The sequence below is a fragment of the Pteronotus mesoamericanus genome, unplaced genomic scaffold (assembly GCF_021234165.1).
Source record: "Pteronotus mesoamericanus isolate MK-2021 breed Mesoamerican mustached bat unplaced genomic scaffold, CSHL_Meso_final contig_50, whole genome shotgun sequence".
NCBI lineage: Eukaryota > Metazoa > Chordata > Mammalia > Chiroptera > Mormoopidae > Pteronotus > Pteronotus mesoamericanus.
This window is the reverse complement of record NW_026555186.1, coordinates 28,002,359-28,022,003: the sequence shown is the minus strand read 5'-3', so window position 1 is coordinate 28,022,003 and position 19,645 is coordinate 28,002,359. Positions and strand designations below refer to the sequence as shown.

The 19,645-nt window shown below is 37.1% G+C and overlaps 2 protein-coding genes across 4 annotated transcripts in view; both read right to left on the bottom strand.

Moving 5' to 3' along the window:
* The window catches only part of ANKDD1B (ankyrin repeat and death domain containing 1B), a 45,167-nt gene extending 36,382 nt beyond the window's left edge, over positions 1 to 8,785 (bottom strand). The window contains exons 1-3 of the mRNA XM_054578258.1: positions 8,617 to 8,785; positions 3,405 to 3,508; positions 775 to 873 (exon numbers count right to left, since the gene is read on the bottom strand). Coding sequence (XP_054434233.1) covers positions 775 to 873; positions 3,405 to 3,508; positions 8,617 to 8,785 — 372 coding nt within the window. The remainder of the gene's footprint in view (positions 1 to 774; positions 874 to 3,404; positions 3,509 to 8,616) is intronic.
* Positions 8,786 to 15,875: 7,090 nt separating this feature from the next.
* The window catches only part of POLK (DNA polymerase kappa), a 71,786-nt gene continuing 68,016 nt past the window's right edge, over positions 15,876 to 19,645 (bottom strand). For all 3 annotated transcript variants that reach the window (XM_054578497.1, XM_054578498.1, XM_054578499.1), the window contains 3 exons: positions 17,758 to 18,702; positions 16,853 to 16,895; positions 15,876 to 16,672 (listed from right to left, as the gene is read on the bottom strand). In XM_054578497.1, coding sequence (XP_054434472.1) covers positions 16,588 to 16,672; positions 16,853 to 16,895; positions 17,758 to 18,702 — 1,073 coding nt within the window. In that variant the 3' untranslated portion in view covers positions 15,876 to 16,587. The remainder of the gene's footprint in view (positions 16,673 to 16,852; positions 16,896 to 17,757; positions 18,703 to 19,645) is intronic.

Here is a 19,645-nt window from a genome sequence, read left to right as displayed (position 1 = left end):
GATTAACTTTTAAGAACTATGTTCCATTGAATTACCTACAAACCAAGGCTATCATCTTTTTCTGCAACTGGAGATGATAAACAATGATGTTGTATTTCTCCAGCCCAAATGGTTTCCTTGTGCCACGGTAAAATGTTAAATAAAATTGGAAAAAGTAGGTGGAAAATCCTTAGGATGGCTTTTCATATTTACGCAAATAGGCTGATTTGTGGCTAATGGTATGGTCTCTAGAATCAGTTAAGGCAGGTTCAAATCCTGCCAACACCTCTTCTTAGAAGTAATACTTAGAGCAAGATATTTAATTTCTCTGTATCTCAGACTCCTCATCTGTAACTTTGGTATTAATTCTCTTTCAAGGTTGAGCAGCTAAATATTAAAGTCCTAAGGCTGGTGCCTAGTACATACTATGTGTTTAATAAGCCTATTTATTTATCAGAGTTCACAGGGCAAAGTCCCTGAGGCCAGTTAGCTTCTGTCTTTTATGTCCCAAATTACACTCTGGGCAACCATTTCGTTCTTGCAAATGTATGCTACTGGCCATAAGGTCAATATGGGAAAATAAGTAAAAGCCCAAGACCTGTAGGTAATGGGTAAAGAATTTATTCAACAAATACAAAGAGCACGCAATACATATATTTGCAGAGACCTTTCCGAAAAGAATACCACCAATGGAAATATTTTGTGCATATGTAAAGAAAAGATAACCGAAGTTACCAGATTTCCCCATACATTCATTCTGTTCCAATCCATTTTACCAAACAAAAATGAGTTTACCTTATCAGCAACATCCACCCTGGCCTTGTGATTAAGCAAGAAATCCACCGCAGATAAATGACTTGCCCCCACTGCAAAATGCAGGGCTGTGCGGTTCATCTGAGGAAACAGAATTTGTGTTTTCAATCATCTGATTGTTATTTAGGCTTTTTAAGATGCCTATTCCTTGAATGACCATAATTTTCTATCAGGTGTATTTTTATTATTTATCTACTCTTTATTTTTGTCTTTGAAAGCAGTGAGAATGGTGTCTAGCATAATCCTGCCTTCATTTATTATCAGATAATATCAGAGAATTTGGCAATCCACTGGAGGCTATGCCCCAAGCTGAAATCCACTGCATAACCTATTGCTTATATTGTTACCATTGCTTGTAACAATATAATGGATGTCAATTAGGGAGCAAAAGTTGTATTTTTCCATATATGCAAGCAATAATAATGGTAAATGCTTTCTTCTTAGAATACATAGATAATGTTATAACAAAAAATTTCCTAGATTTTTAATACATATATAGTTTTTTCTTCTGTAATTTTTTGGACTACAAGTTTTACTGAAGCAAGCAAACTGCTTCTGAAAGGAAGGAAGGGAAGATGAGAGGAGAATGAAACAGACACAGAGAAAGCAAGCTATGAATATCCTTTCCTTCAAAGGAAAGTCACCGTGGTACTCTAGAGATGTCCAGAGACAGTCTAATGTGTTTCAAATGATGGATGTTTCACTTGTAAGTGAAACTCAGGTCATATTTCCCATATTCTAGACACTGTTTTTGCTTCCATAGAAGGTGACTGGGCATGGATTTACCACCCTTTGTTTCACATAAATAATTTATTACAAAAATATGAGAAATATTTAAATTAAATATTTGATTTCCTTGGTAGCTAAACTGGTGATAAATTAAGTTTGACAAAACATTAGTTATCTTAACACTGTCTGCAATCTAGAGCTATGTTCTAGTATGTCAAATTTGGGCTTATACAATTCCCTATTAACTCTATTTGTGAATAAAAATGCAAGCCAAAATAACATCCAAGGCAATTCAATAAAACCATCTAGGTTTTTTTCATCTCTATCATCACAGATTTTAAGGAACATTACAAGTAACCATGTCAAAAATTTTCTGTAAACAGGCCTAAAAGAGATGCCAATAGAAAGAATGACACAATTCATCAGGAATTTATAATAATTTACCATACTAACAGTTAAAGTGGTCTAGGTTATACTATTTCTCCAAGTACTTTAATATAAAAACATGGCTTACAATATTAGGAACTCGTACATGAAAAATTTTAAGTGGTTATAAAAGTATACTGAAGAATCTATGTCCTGCTACTTGGGAAAATGATTATTGTTTTATTTATTCAACAATTAATGTAAATAATAGCTTCAAAAGTTCTTATTTTTTTCTTTTCTTTCCCTTTCTCCCTTAATTCTTTGACATTTTTCTTTTTTTGTTACTAAAATTGTTATGCTGAAAAAAATCTGCTATTTTTCTACTCTTTTGAGGATGTCTATAGACAATGAATACTATATACACCCATAACACATCAGACACACACACACATGCACATAATATACACATAGACACATAAATTCCAACATACACATAAACACATACTTCCTCAAGGACACACATGAACAACTGCTAAACATCCTTCCACTGCATGTGATGCAAGACTTCAGTTTTTATGACCTCACTGCCTGGGACAGATTCAGGTTTTGTGGAACTTGAAGTTTACACTCTTTAGGGAGCCCTCTTTAATGACAGAGTCAGAAAACTTCAGTGATTGCAGTTCAAATTTCCCACTTTTTCAGATTTCACAAAGTCATATAACTATGGGAACATATTGCTAGAATCCTCCAAGTGCCTTGAAAGAGGGCTATATATGCAGGTCCTAAAACTTCTGTTTCATTTAACATTACATCTACCTCTGCCGTCCCCATCTAGAGCCACTCCACAAATTGCCCTAAACAACTGACAGAACCCAAGCCAGTTCACTTCAATAAATTCTGCTTTGAGGGGCTGTCAGGAAATCCCCACAAAACCAAGCCATAGGAAATTCATATTCTGGCAGTAGGCTTCTCCCCTAAACCCAAGCACTTAAGAACAACTAAGAGCCAGATTTCAGAAAAAGCTCCATTGCCCAACATTAAGATGCAAATACTTCAAAAGAAGTAGAATGAAAACACATATTCTCCTTTAGATTTTAAATTTGGAAGAACCAACCACAAAGGACACAACTGGAGAGAAAACAACACAGATTGTGTAGCAAAGACGTTTTGCCTTCCCAGAATGTGCGGGCCAAAGTCATCCACAGACTATCATCTAGGACCAAGTCCAGGCCCATAACCTTGACAGCTGGCTTTACTGCCCACCCACAGACTTTGCACAGATGTGCATAAAGACCCTGTGCACTTCCCCTCTGTTAAGATAAATTAAAACACCCAGAGCCTATTCCAGTGCTTGATTTCACCTTTAGCATAAACACTCGAATTACCAACAAAAGAGATCTCCCTTACCTCATCCAGCACAATCATTTTTATTTTTATTTGTATTATATTTTTGTTGACCTGTGTAAACCCAAGCCACCCTTGGAGCAGTCACTGTCACATTTGTGACTTCCACTCACATTGTTCACAGCATTAATGTTAACCTTCTTTTCAAACAGCTTCTCCATAAGATCCAAATTATTGCTTTTAGCAGCATTCTGGAAGCTTCTCTCATTTGGCAATACTGAAAGACAGCAAGCAAGCAAGCATGACTGAGGGAATTTAAGGGGGGTGATGAAAAAGCAAACCTCATTTGGTAAACTTTTTAACTCTAAAAACTTGAAACAGCAACCTTGAGCCTTTCTCATTTTGCCATTCTGAACAAGGGAACTCTGCTTCAATATTTTATAAAGTTGTATTGTTAAGATTCTGCTTTCTCTTTGCTCTACAAGTGTTTTCACATACTTAAAAAAAAAATTCCTGGTCCCAAATAAAACATTATTCCTGGGACCACCCTGAAGTCAGTAATGTAGTATCTGGCTCTAGGAGGTTGTAGGGTGGCCAAGGACTTCCCAGGGGACGTTGTTTGTAAAATGTTTGTACAAGATTAGACAGGGAGGAGCCCAAATGCTCCATACAGAGATAAAATTGTTGTCTGCAGAACCCTGTGCAGATGCCAGGCCTGCAGAAACAAAACTTTAAAATGCAGCACATCACATAAATATACACAAAGCCTGAAAGGAATGAACATGTTTTATTCTTATTTATATGGAAGGAGATAAAGTAGATTCACAATTACTATAAACATTATATATCACACACATACACACATTCCGATGGTAGGTTTCATTACATAGCATAGAGACGATTGGGGATTCATTTATTTACTGTCATGTAGCAGAGATCAAGGGCTCACAGGGGACAACCTCAACATTGGAGGATAAAGCCAGAATTGGAACAATATTAAATCAACAATAGACCATCTCCAAAAAGAAAGGATCCTAAGAGAGGTTTTGTAGATGTGTTCCTGAGGAGTTTCCCTACTACCTATCAAAGACACTTTAAAATGCCACCAAGGCCAGTCAAAGACCAGGGAGCATCTTGTTTCTTCCAATCCTAGATCCTTCTCTTCCTTTCCACCTCTCCTACTGTTACCACTCTGTGACTTCAACATCCACAGAGAGGAGTAATCCAGCACCTTAGCCTCTAAGTTCCCTGACTCCCCTGCCTCCAATAATCTATATGACTTCAGCCATCCAATTTCAGGGTCATATTCTTGACCTGATCACCCTCAAAACACTGCACTACCTCTCACATCTTCAAGAATCCCATTCTCTGAACACCACCTCATCCATTCAGCTTGAGTTCTTTCAGACCAGAAATTCTGCGACCTCATCAAGTCCTCGAAGACACTGTTCTCCCATCATTTCATTTGCATCCCTTCTGTCCTTACTTCCCTCCTTACCCAGTTTAGATCCCATAGCCTATCTTTGAAATCACTTCTGTGTAAACACCTTTATCTCCCTCACCATTCACTCTCTTCCCTCATCAGCCTAGTTGGTCAGAATCCTAATTCCGACTGTTAAGCTATCTCCTTATTTGCTAGCATTTGATAGCAAATGCTATCTCCTTTGTTTTTGCACCTGGACACCTAGATGGTACATGGTCTATCACAACCATGTTGTGGCAGACACAGCTAATGTTCCTCAAAATCCTGTTCTCCTATCCTTTCTGAACACACGGATGAGTACATATCCCAGCCCAGATGCAGCTGGGTGAGGTATGTCCATTGAACTGAGAGCAGAAGCGATGGTGTGTCACTCTGGGGCTAAGTCAGTGAAAAGCCTGTGTTATCTTCCAGGTCTCTCCTGCCCTGTCCTGTCAACCCTGGAAGTCATGTGTTTAAATGTAGAGGTGTTATGACTGAACTGTCATATTGTGAAGTAAATTCAAAATTCATATTGTGAAGTAAATCCTACCCCCAAAACCTCAAAATGTGACTTTATTTGGAGATAGGTTCTTCACAGAGGTAATTAAGTAAAAAATGAGGTCATTAGGATGGGCCCTATCCAATATGACCAGTATCCTTATAAAAGAAGAAATTTGGATATGGACACAACAGAGAGAAGACTACGTGAAGACAGAGGGTGAAGAGGAGCATCTACATGCCAAGGAGAGAGGCCTCAGAAGAAATGTACCCTGCTTACACCTTGATCTTGTACTTCTAGCCTCAGAAACTGTGTGATAAATTTTTGTTGTTTAAGCCACCCAGTCTATGGTAGTTTGTTATGGCACCCCTAGCAGATGACTACAAGTCACAAGGTGGTGGCACCTCCATCAGCATGGCATTGGGAGACAATCCTCCATGGGTCTCTTGCATTTCTGCACACTTTACAAGTAGAATCACTGACTGCCTTTGTTCTGGACTATCTTCCCAAGGATTCTGTATAGCAAACTGTAGTGGAAGAGAGAGATCATTTCTTCCTCTAAGCAAGTGGCAGCTTTGCTTACAGCCTAAAAAAATAAAATAATAATAATAATAATAATAGAGTAAGGCATCCTTACTGCCCATTTCAAAAGATCTGGGTTTCCTAAGTCAAGGTCCTCCTGTAACACAACTCACTGCATGTGCAGGTAGGTATTACTTTTATAATACTTGGCGCTCTTTGCATCTCACTAGGGGAACTAGGGCTTGGATAAAACTGACACAAATGCTGGCACTTTGGCTACTGCTTCTGCTGTGAGTAATAAAACCTTTGTATCCAGAAGTGTCTTCTGCCAGAATCCATGATACCATGGTAGGCCTACTTGTTAGCCTGTAAGTCCAGTAAAATCTCAGACCTTTTACAGTTCTTGACATGGGGGGTCCTGAGAGTCTAGGTAGAGCAGATACCCTCCCAACCCATATAAGACATGTTATATGAGCAAGTAGACCTTTACTCAGGTTTAGGGGTTATTTGTTACTACGGGAAAAGCTAGTCTATCCTGATTGACACACATACTAACATGCAACAGATAGCAAACATACTCCTACATTTTTTAGGCACTACTCTCAAGTACAACCTCAGCACAGCAATCCTACCACACTTCTCTAGGCTTCCATTCTCCAAAATTTCATGCCATTTTCTTTCTCTTCAAATATCCTAATCTACTAATTTACCTTATTGGCGACCATTAACATCATCTAATTCCCAGTTTATAACAGTGCACAGAGAAAGTATAAGCAATCAGATAGGAATTCCCACATCTTCTCACCAGTAAGCCTACCCACATATGTACATTTATACCCACACCCTCTGCTTGTATTGTTGTTACAGTCCATGAAGCATCCCCGTGCCTAACCAAAGCTAGCCCCTCCACTTGGGCTCGGGGTCACGCCCCTTCTCATCAATTATTTCATATATTAGTTTCCTAGAAATTATCTCCTTTCTCCTCTGCACCATTTAATCATCACCTCAAAATACCCAGTGATGTTATAATACCTCCAGAATAAAGAAAGAAAACAAAACCCGCCTGTCTCTTAACTTCACATTGCTTTCCAACTGCCACTCCATTCCTCAACTTCCTGTGACCCCCAAACTTATAAGTGTTCTATAATTCCCAATTCTACTTCCTCATCTCTCAGTCTTATCTCAACCCATGCTAATTAGACATTGTTCTCATCACTCTACTGAAATTGCTCTTGTCAGGTCAAGATCAAGATTTGTCAAAATACAGTCATCACTTCTTTGCCATGTGCACTAAATTGATGGCAGATTTGACACAGAGGACATTTCCCTTGTAACATGTTCTTCTCCAGGTTTCTGTCAGACCTCCTATTGCTTCTGAGTCTCTTCTACTGGCTCTTCTCTGCTTGATCTTCAAATGTTGGAGCACCCTACCCTAGGGCTTTTATAAAATGACAACCTGATGCAATAGATATTATCACTTCCATCTCACAGACAAGGAAAGTGACTTAGGAAAAAAAGAAAGCTAAACCACTTGCTCATATCTTTTAAAAATTTTTTTTAAAAACATTATTGATTTGAGAGAGAGAGAGAGAGAGAAACGATTTGTTGTTCCACTTATTAATGCATTCATTGGTTAATTCTTATAAGTGCCCTGACTGGGGATCAAACCTGCAACCGTGGGGTATCAGGACAATACTCCAACCCACTGAACTACCCAGCCAAGGCCTGGCCCTATTGATATTTTTAGATTTTATTTTAATCCTCACCAAAGGATATGTTTATTGATTTGGGGGGGGTGGGGGGAGGGAGAAGGGAGGGAGAAAGAAACATCAGTTGGTTGCCTCCCACATGCACCCTAACGGAGGATGGAACCTGCAGCCTAGGTATGTGCCCTGACCAGGAATTGAACCCACAACCTTTTGGTGTATGTGAAGATGTTCCAACCAATTGAGACACCTGGCCAGGGCTGGCTTATTGATTTTTGACAAAGGTTTGAAGGTCTTGACAATGGAGAAAGGATCATTATTTCAACAAAATATATTTGAATAATTGGACATCCAAAAGAAAAAAAAATACGAATCTTGATGTAAACTTCACACCTCATACGAAAATTAACTGAAAATGGATAATAGATGTAAATGTAAAACACAGGAGAAAACGCGGGAGGAAAATGTCATAAGCTGGGGTTAGGCAAAGAGTTCTTACACATGACATGAACAGCATGACCATAAAAGAAAACAATGATAAACTGGACTTCATCAAAAGTCAAAACTTTGCTCTGTGAAAAGTACTATTAAGACAAAGAGACAAGCTACAGACTGAAAGAATATATTTGCAAGTCGCACATCTGATAAATGAACTATATTCATAATACATAAACGACTCTGAAAAGTCAACAGTAAAACAAATAGGGAAAACACTTTAATGGACCAAAGAGGAACATTCGTGATTTTTGGAAATTTTTCAACAGCGTACCTCAGTTTATACTATAAGTGTATTTCCAAGGCATAGTTGATCTGTTCCATGCTTTAAAAACATAAGTACAGAAAAATTAAGTGACTTATTTAAAGTCACACAATAAATCAGTACGTGAGTCAGGATATGAGATAAGAGCACATACAACTCTTATTTGTAAAAGGGCTTAATCATTTCTGTAAGAACCCTCTTCCTTATGTGGGAAGAGTAACACTTCCCTTCCATCCACAGGACACGTTTAACCCGAAATAAAACAACCTGGGAAACGTGGGCCCAAAAGTGGACGTGGGCGGGTTCGGGTTCGGAAGCGGAGCCCGGCGCGCGGAGGGTGCAGTGGGGAGGCTGCGGCCCCTCGGCCGCCTCCGCACGAATCCCCTCCGCCCGCCCCGCCCCCGCCAGGCTCCCGAGCCCTCCTCCCCGGACTCACGGAGCTCGTGTCCAGCCGCCGCTGCTTCCTCCTCGGCAGGCCCCTCCTCCTTGAGGATGCCGGACTGGCCCCTGCGGTCTTGCCGAACCCCCTTCGCGGTCGGGGCCGCGGCGAGCAGCAGCGCCCTCAGCGCCGCCCTGCGCCCCGGGAAGCGGGGCGCCGGGTCCATGGCCGCCCCGCGGGCCTCAGAGCCTGGCAGTTCTCGGGGCAGCGGCCCGCCGGCGGCTGTGAAGTCCGCCTTCAGGTGTGGCGGGCGCGTGATAGGGTTTGGTTTTCCCTGAAGTAAAACATTCTGAGGAAACTCCCAGCTCATACTCCAGTCGTTCTTCGTCCGGTTTTGAGAGCTATGGAGGTTGGACTTATAACCAACACTATTGGAACTTCAATATTAAACCATTTCTACATGGGCCTGCAGAATTTTCTTTTCAGGTGACACTCTCAACGTCTCCTAAGGTGTAAAGTTCCAGGGGTGTCCTATCCGTGGCCCAGGATGACTAGGAGGGTGGCCCAAGATAAAATCGTAAATTTACTTAAAACCTTTTTTTTTTTCTCCCTTGCTCATCCATTTTTGTTAGTGTTTATGTATTTGGTCCAGAGACCCCGAAAGGTTGGATACCCCTCTCCCATTTTAATACAGTTGTGACTTACTGGGCTCCTCATCTTTAGTATTACTGCTTTCTCAGTGGTTGATAAAATAAAGAATTGATGGAATACAGCAATCTACTTTGGCCAATCATGTGCCTAGCTAAAATTCTAATAATATGCAAGAAAAGTAGAATATTGAAGGTCAACCGGGATCTCTGCCCTGAATTCCATAGTGTGTACAATGAATGGATTACAACAAAATAAAATAAAACCATCTCACACCTGTGGGACGGTTTCAGCAGTCAAGTGGGAAGTTTTACATATTTTAGGAAGGAAAAAAATTTGAGACCCCTCATAATAAAACTAGATTTGACCCCAGACGTGATGTACCCTTTCTATGTGTGTACACACAGGCATGCGGACATAAAAGTGATATTAGGAAAGCACTGTCTATATAAAGTGCACAAGAGGGTTTAAGGGAAGGGAAGGGAAAGAAACTGATGAAAAGTTGAGAAATGAATTGGAAAGCCAGAGATTAAGCAACTGGTAAGAGCTTCACAAAAGAAAGAGAAAGTAGTAGATGTTTTCAAGAGACCCCCACAAGGGTAGACAATTCAATAGTAGATATGGGTTTAGCAGAGAGAGTGTGTGTGTGTGTGCACAGGCATGTAATGCATGTTTTATCTAAGTATATGTAAGTATGAGTTTGAAATTGTAATGAACTTAAGAGACTGCAGTCAGAAGGAAAGGGTTAGCACTATTTGCCTATCAATTATCTTCTATCTCCCTGACCCTTGTGTGAACAGCAACAAGAAGATACTGCCATAAATTAGCTCACACTTTTAAGGGGGATAGTTCAATATTACGGTTTGCTTAATAAAGGGAATCATGTTTCCAATTCTCACCCTATCATCTGAGCTTTTCTTGAACTGTTAATCCAATTGTGTATTTCAAAGGAAAGTGATTATCCCTTAATTGTACAACAAAAGAAAATATTTGTGCTCCAGGGAAATAAACACCACTTCGCTGTGAAGTTCACAAAAATCCTGGCAGGTGTGTTTAAACATATTACTGCTGTTGAATGGAGCATTACTTAAAAAGAAAAAAAAAAGAAAGAAAAGAAAAAAATCAGCACCAGCTACCAGGTATTGTTTTCAAAATGGAATATTTCCTCAAAACACACTTTCAAGCTCTAGGTTAACTGTCATATTTTGAACCTTCTTCCAAATATTTCCAAGCCATGCCAAAAGGACAAGTAATACAACATTTACAAAGCAAACCTTATCCAATAAAAGGAAAGAAATGCAATTCCCTCTTTCTGGAATGCCCATCCTTTAGGGCCCAGCTTGAGTACAGTCACCTACATCAGCCACCACCCTGTTTTCCCAGGGAAAAATAGTAAGATAGTCATAGATACCACTCTTTGGGCACATATTTATTCAGTTATGCATCAATAAATGATTGTTAACACCTACTAAGTGCCAGACCATATACTTCACACTTGGAGTTCAAAGATCAGTGAAACACAGCTCAGGATCTCTAGCATCCTACAATCTAGCAAGGAGAGACCACAGCAAAGCCACAGCAAAGAACGTTTCAGGGCCTTTATAGAGAAACAAAACCAAGAAGGAGCATCTGATCAGTTTTTTTAGAGGGCAGGGACCCTTTCCTGAATGTGGTCTTTGGGCTAAGCTAAAAGAAGAGTAGTTGTGTACAGTGGGAGAGGCCAAAGGGGCATTCAGGAGGCACTTTCTAGGCAGAGGAAGCAACCCAAGCATGACTCCAGAAGGAAGAAATAGCTTGGTCTATTTAGGAAACTACAAGCTGTGCAGTGTGATTTGATTGGCCTTGAATGCCAAGCCCAGTGTTTAGTGTACATCATGGACAGCGCTATGTGGAAGCCAGCTTGTACTGGCTTGTAAGAGCTGGTTGCTAAATTTTCAGGAATTTTGTGAGAACTGGTTGACATCATGTCCACAGCTTAAAATCTGTATTTACACTACAGAAATCATCATTCATTGAAAATCAGTTCCCTTTTTCTTACCCCCTACTGATCCTGGAGAGAGTTCAGAGCTTTTGAAATCTTTTGTTTGGTTTCTAACATAAGAGTGACGTTATGAAAGCGCTATATACCGCTAATCTGCAAAAAAAAAAAAAAAAAAGGCACAGGACAGTTGAAAGAGGGTAAGCTGAGAAATCAGTTGGAAGGCCAGAGTTTGGGCAACTGGTAAGAGCTTGAAAAAACAATGGGAAGAAATGTTTTCAAGAGGCCCTATTGACAGAAGTCAACAACAGATGGCTGAGTAAAAACTCTGGACTCCGAGGGTCGTGTGAGGTTCCCTGGTTGGCAGTACTTTTGCTGCATGAGTTGTGTCTGGTCCCTGCTGGACTTTACCCATTTGCCTTTTTCCCTTTGCTGATTTTGATATGTATTCTTTCATTGTAACAAACTATAACAGCTTTTTTGTGTCCTGCAAATAATTCTAACAACATGTTTGGCATGAGGGTAGTCCTGGAGGATCATCACATAATAAGGTAGAGTTCAGTTTGTCTGTTTGTTTTTTTAATCTATGGATAACCAATCAAGCAAGCATCATTTATTTAATAGTCAATAGTTTTTTTGTACTGAGTTGTCTACAATGTCCATATCCATGCCAATACCACTGTATTAATACACTGTATAACTATAGCTTTATAGTTAATCTTGACATGTAATAAGGCTTGTCCTTCTACCTTTTTATTCTTAGGCCTTTGCTCTTCCATATACCATTTAGAGTCTACTTAACCACTTCCAAGAAAAACCATGAGGGACTTTGTTTTCAGTTCCACTGAATTTATAGAAATATTTGGGGAGAATAGTTTTAAGGTAGTCATCCTTGCTATCATGAACAGGGTTACACTTTTCATTTAGTTAGATGTACAAGTTCATCTTTCAGTAATATTTTTCAGTTCCCAAGTTATTGCACATTTGTTGATAGATTCCCCACCTGTTCTTTAAGTACATTGTACATTGTCATTATGTAGATTATTTTTATGTTCTAATTGGTTATTACAATGGTATAGGGATGCTACTCTTTTTGTATATTGATTTTGTAGTCATAATTTTGTTGAACTTTTATTAAATGTAGATTTAAACAAATGTAGAGAAATACATCATCTGACAAAGTTTTGTGTTTCATTTCCAGTTTTCATTTATATTATTTATTAAATTGGCTAGGATCTCCAACAAAATAATAGAGGGCTCCCTTGTGTTATTCTAAAGAAACGCTTCTAAAATTTCACCATCAAATGTAATAATTTATATAGTTTTTCATAGGAAAAATATTTTAGAATTACTAACAGAAACTGATTCTATCTGGGGTAGCAATATGCCCAGATAAAAACTGCATTTCCAGGTTCCCTATAATATGGGGAAGACTTATCAGCTACCCTATAGCAGTTTGAGATATAACTGGAAATTATGTGGGGCTTCTAGGAAAGCTCCTTAAAGTGGGACTAACTTGTTGCCCTTTTATCATTTCCACTTTCGTGTCTTCCTACCTGGAACACACATGTAAGGCTGGGGTGGAAAAGTCCATCTTGTGACCACAAATTGACTGTGTGAAGCTAAGGAAATCAGAGACTTTGAGCCCATCTTTGAAGCACTGAGCCAGTGCTAAACCAATGAACCATGTACTATGCACATGTTTCAAGTGCATAGTAGATCCAATTTTTTAAAAAAACTGTGACTTGGGTCTTTATAACACACAGCTGAAGTGAAATTCTGAACTCATGTAGAAAGTAGGGTGCCACAAATAACAAAACCTAATATACAGAATTGAGTTGGTGTTTCAGGGAGAATTTTGGGGAGTGGGGACACATATGGCTGGCTGAAAAGCTGGCGACTTATTTGGCAGTGACAAAGTATTTGGCCGAGTTGTCAACTGCTGTTCTTTGAAAAGCAGACCAAATGCTGACTGAGGCTGTAGCATTAGGAGGAAAACTCAAAATGTTGGTGTGGGATGGCTCTTTTTTTGCTGTGCCTGGCAAAGTCCTAGAAGAGTGAAATGTCCTTTTTTTCTTTATTGATGCAGTTTCTGTCATTTTTTTCTTTTTTATTGTGATATAGGTCACATATGAACCAGAGTGTATAAAATATACCTGTACAGCTTAAGGTGAATATATAGGCAATCACCAATCAAGATAAGAAACAGAACATTGCCAGCATCCCGAAGCTCCATGTGCCATTCCCTGATCACATTCCCCTACTATTCCTCAGAAGAAATCATTAACTATTGGGACAACTAACACACTTGTTTTTCTTTATAATTTGATCTCATATGGATACCTCTTTAAAAACAATATAGTCTAGCTTTAACTGTTCGAACTTTATATATATGGAATCATGCTGATTGCATCCTTTTATGACTTGCTTCTTTCGCTCATTATCTTTGTGATATTCATCCACATTCTGATCAGCTATATCCTTCATTTTCACCACTGGGTAGAATTGTTTTTTGAATATACAGTGATAGAATTTAACCATTCCACCATTGCTGAATACTTTATTTATTTCCAATTTTTGGCTCTTACAGTGCTGCTGTGAGCATTCTTATACATGCTGCCTAGGAAATGTGTTCAATAGTTTCTCCAAGACAATGCATTGGTTAGGGTTCTGGCAGAGAAAAAAAAAATTGTAATCTGAGATGATTTTAAGAAAGGGATCTTCTACAAAGGTGCAGGCAGGGTATGGAGAAATCATAAGGGACAGTGTAGCACCCCGGGGCTAGTAAGAGCAAGGCTCTGTTGCCACGCCTAGCTGAAGAGGTGAGGGAAGGAAAGGGTTATCAGAACCTGGAGAGACAGCAGAGAATGCAGTATGACTGTGGCCACCTACAAGAAGTTGTGACCTTTGGTCAAGGGACTTAACCAAAAGGTATATGAAGGAATAAATAGCCAACTCCATATTATTCCTTCCCCCAAATCTTCTGCAGTGGCTGCCCCATTGCCGCAACACCTTGCTGAGCATAAAGAGGGTCCTGAAGGGAAAAGAATGACCTGGAGGGCAAAGAGAAAATAACCAGCAAAGGTGTATATTTAGGAGTGTGGTTGCTGGGTTACTGAGTGTGTACATCTTCGAACTTAATAAAAAAGGGCAAAGTGTTTTCCAAAGTGATTGTTTTCAAAGTAAGAGTTCACATTGTTTCACACCATCACCAGAATTTAATTATCACTGAACCTTTTAATTTTTGCAAATCTGGTAGGGATGTAATGATACCTCTTTGTATTTTAACTTCCATTTCCCTATTACTAAAATGGCTGAGAATGTTTGCATGTTTCTTGGCTATTTAGATTTCTTTTTATGTCAGGTACCATTTAAAGTCTTTTATCCAAATTTCTATTGGCTATCTTTTTCTTACTGATTCATTAAAGTCATTTATATATTCAGAATTATATAATCTGTTTTTTTCCCCAGTTATTGTGTTACAAATATATTCTCCCAGGAGCTTCCTTATATTCTGATCCTATAAGTAGTAAGATTATAGGTGTTTTTTCTTTGTAGCTTTGCTGCATTTTCTAAAAATACCCCAAAGGTAAATCATAATAAAGAGAAAAAAGTGAGTTAGATATTAGATAAAACAGATAGACAAGGACATGAAGAGAATTGGGGGCAAAGAAAATAAGAGTAACAGCACTGAAGAAGGAAAAAGAGTGGAAAGGATGGAAACCATTTCTATTGGCTAAGGGATCAACCAAATATTTTAAATTTTATTTTGAATTATTATTAAATATATCTAAAAAAGAGGGATATAAGAGGACTAAATGATAATGGAAAAATACAATAAAGATTAAATCAAAAAAATAAATGTCTAAATAACATTCAATTAAATAAGTCATCTAACTGAAAATAATTTAGTATTTAATGTTGAAAACAAAAATTAACGATGCAAGACAGAAAATGTACATGATGTTATCTACTTTTCAATACATTAAATCAATGTTTCACAGAATTTTATTTCTTACAGATTTTACTGTTACTTAGTAAATCACAAAGTCAAGAACCATAGCACAACTCTATTTTCACGTTTGTATATAATAACAATAGGTATGAGATTGGCATGTTAATAAACAGTAAGCGTTATTTTAAACAATCTAGTAATTTAAAGTCAAGTTACCACTTTGGCCAAAGACTGTGCAAGATCCTAATTTAAGCTATTCCTAAAATATGGTTTCTGTGTAAATTTAAATGAAGTAAATTTAGATGAAAAGTAGGTATACAAATATTATATCATTGTTATAACCTGCAACTGAGGTTGTATGTCAATTAAAAAGAAAAGTAGAAAAAATAAAACAAAAATCTAAGAGAATAAAAGATTTGGTTCTTTAGAGCAGTCACAAAATGGCTACCATCTTCATGTTTCAACTAAATAATTGTTTCTAATAAAAACTATTACTGATAGCACAAAATTATCTGGAGCAACCGTTTAAGCTAACTACTTACTGTGAAGCTGTCTTCTTTCATAAATATGAATAAAAACATGACAGAAATATAACTAAGATAAATGAGCTACTGTAGTACACATTAATCTTTTGAATTGTGCATTTTCCTCTGAAGGTTTTATAAAAATAGAATTTACAATTTATTCTTTATAGATTTGCGAAGAGTACAAACATAATTGCCAAGAAATTAAATACTGCTATTTAAAAGTCCTAAATAAGAAAATAATTACTTTATATCTTAGACTAAATTTTTTAAAAAGTGGACCAAGTGCTTATTCATAAAAAGAAAATTTAAATTAAAAAATCAAATGAATAATCATATTTAAGGAAAACTCTTTTAACACAGAAAATAATACTGTGATATTATTATCCTGAAAGGAACAGAACCACCCATGCTAGTTCTGCTAACATTTTTCATAGAATGTATGGTAAATATTAATTACGAAAGCTCATGAGGAATCTGAAGGTACTAGGAACTAAAATACAAATACACGAAGTTGTAGAAGATACTAAGATCAAATATGGCAGACCAGTGCCAACAAAATGGTTAAGTACTGAAAAGTTTATATGCTAAAAAAGGTTTCTGCGAACATCAGAGCCCTTATAAATACATGGTTTTACATTCACTATAAAACTTAATAAACAAAGAAATTACTTTTTGATCCATTTCCTAATTTCACATTTTAAAAGTATGTCTAACAAGAAGCGCAATTCTTACGATATCAAAAAGATATACAGAAATAAATTAATATATATTCCAAATTCATGTAAGGGAAATATCATTAGGGAGGGATTACTTCATTGGCATTTCACTAAATGAATCTGTAAACTTAAAATGAGGAAGAATAGCTTCAGTGATTATAAAAACAAGTTTCAATTAAAAATCAATGCTCAAATGTTCAATGTTCATTTAAAAAATGTATCGAGTGTGTATCTGGAATTGTTTGGTTTTATTTTCTTTGATGTTGAATACTTCGTCATCAATCCTGATCTGAAATTTAAAAAAAGAAAAAAAAAAACAATTAAAATGCAGAGATTTTTAAAAATAATTTTTCAAATAATTGATTTTTTAAAATTTTACTTGATATAAAATGAAATTTTAACATCTAAAAATTCAGCCTCAAAATATGAGTATTTTAGGAAGCTTTACTAAAGCTCAAATTAACTATACCTTTTTGTTTTTGTTACAGTCTTCTGTACTCTGCCTGAGTTACCTTTAGAGGGAAGAAAAATGAAAAAATTTCATAATGAATAATAAGAAATAATTAAAGGGTTGTATAAAAATTTAAAAAGTTATCCAACAAAACAAACAAGTGAGCGAAATAGAACCAGAGACATGGAAGTAAAGAACAAACTGACGGTGACCAGAGGGGAGAGGGGATGGGGATAAGGGGGAGAAAAGGGGAAAGGTCAAGGAACATGTATAACTGACCCACGGACAAGGACAATGGGGGTTGGGGGGAGGATTAAAGGTTGGAGAGGGGGTGTGGGCAGGGCAGGGGAGAGCAAATGGGGGAAAAATGGAGACAATTGTAATTGAACAACAATAGAAAATATTTTAAAAAATTAAAAAGTTAAAGCTGACTGTTATATAAAGATAATAATAAAAAGTTCCCTAGTACTACATAGCTCATACTTATATATATCAGGAACTAACTTTACAGCATAATTTATTTATAGCTATTTTATTAGTATTACACTTAATTTTATTTTTGAAATTTGGCCAGAATCAGAATTACCAAAAAACAAGTTAAGAGGCTTTCTGTCTATGTAATTATCATTAATTTACCACTGTGTCTTGACAAATGTCTCTTGACAAATTTTTTTGATTACACCACTCTGCTCCCTCCACCTTTGAGTTCATTCTGGGCTAAATCAAGCCCAAACCAAAGTTTTCCCCAAATTTAATGTCTGTTGGCTTCACTTAATTCTAATTTATAGTAAGGTAACTAACATTTACCTCAATGGCAGCATTCATAAACAGTCCCTTTAATAGTGTTTCAGATCTAATAATGATCTCAATTTTAATAAAGCATTCCTAGAAAATCAAGTTCTTTAAAACGACTGCAAACTCACCAGTACTTTTGGTGCTTTCTTTGGGTTGGTTTACTGGGTCAACTTTATCCTTTTTCAGTTCCTGGATTACGCCTTTATTTAAGCAAATATCCACATGTTCGTTAAACTGGGTGAGATCTGAAATTTTTTGCTCTATGTTACACACAGGACAAATTAGAGCCTGGTTTGTTATCACTTCATATAAATAAGGTTGCGGGGGTTCTTGCCTTCTCAGTGACCCAGCGTCTTCATTTTCCAATGCAACAGTATGAGAAGAATTCTGATGACAGTGTTCAATATTAAATGATGTACTTGGAAGACTAGAACATTCCTCTTTGCTGTGCTTATTATTTAAACCATCTATACTTTCTGTTTCAGATGGATTACCTATAGTCTCTATCAACTTGGCACAACCTTTTGAATTGATTTCTGTATTCTTTTGATGGGTTTCATAATCCTGCTTCTCACACAGTGAAGAAGAATGACGTACATTTTCCTTCTTAACTTTTGTTGAGGAAGCATGTGAATATGAGAACATTTCACTCATTGAAGGTCCATTAAGACATGAATCTACGTGTTTATTAAAGGCTTCCAGACTGATGTTTCCTTGCTCCCTAAAGCAAACAGGACAGGTAAATATCTGATTGCTATCTGAATTCTCCGATGTCTCTAAATTCTCACCCATCTTCTTTAAAACTTGGAATGATTGTGATGTTTGTATATCTTGTCTATTCACAGTTTGACACGTAAATGTGTTTTGGTGGCTCCATTTCCTTTCTGATCGTTTTTTATCAAAGAAACTCTTCTTCTGAGACATCTCTACAGGTTTTAAAAACTGATCTTTGTTAGTTTTCTCTACACACCCAGTGCCTGACAGGGTTTGGTCTCCAGCCTGCAAAAAACCAACAATACTCCTTTGTTGGTGTTTCTTAGCTTCTTCATTGAGAAAACTAGATAACCGCACACCTAAATGAAATCAATCACAGTTAATCAATTTCAAATTCAACAAGGCCAATTCACTCATAATTCATTTAAACATTTTGCAAATACTATTGTGACATACATAAAAAAGGCTGTTTAGAGAAAAACAATTAGCAACTCTGTATATTTTCTGAATTAAAGGATGTTTTTTCCAAAGCTGGTGTTTGAGTTGAAATTTCTACTTTTTAAAATAAAACTGGGTATCACTAATTAGTAAGTACCTACTGGAGTTAGCATGATTATATGGGTCTTTCAATATTTTGACACATGTACCTTTTAATAAATACTAAGTAACTAATTGGAGTCAACTACATGGGTACTTTAGCTCCTTTTTTTCAGTAGGTTATATTTTTTAGAGCAATTTTAGGTTGACAGAAAAATTGAACAATTAAAACAGAGTTCCCATATATCCCCTACCACAACACATATAGTGTCCTCCACTACCAATGTTCCCCACCAGAGTGGTACATATGTTACAACCAATGAACCTATGCTGACACAACACTATCACTCAAAGTCCAAAGTTTATATTAGGATCCGCTCTGGGTGTTAGATTCACTTTGGTTGTTACACATTCTATATGTTTTGACAAATGTATAATGACATGTGTCTACCATTATGGCATCATACAGTATAGTGTCATTGTCCTAAAAATCATCTGTGCTCTGCTTCTTCATTCCTCCCTCCTTGAAAACCCTTGATGACTACTGATATTTTTAGTGTGGTCATAATCTTTCCCAGAATGTTATATGGTTGGAATAATACAGTATGTAGGCTTTTTAGATTGCCTTTTTTCAGTTAGTAATATATACTTAAGTTTTCTCCATGTCTTTTCATGGCTTGATAGCACATTTCTTTTATGGCTAAATATATTCTATTGTCTGGATGTACCACAGTTTCCATTGATTAACCTTCTACCAAAGGACAT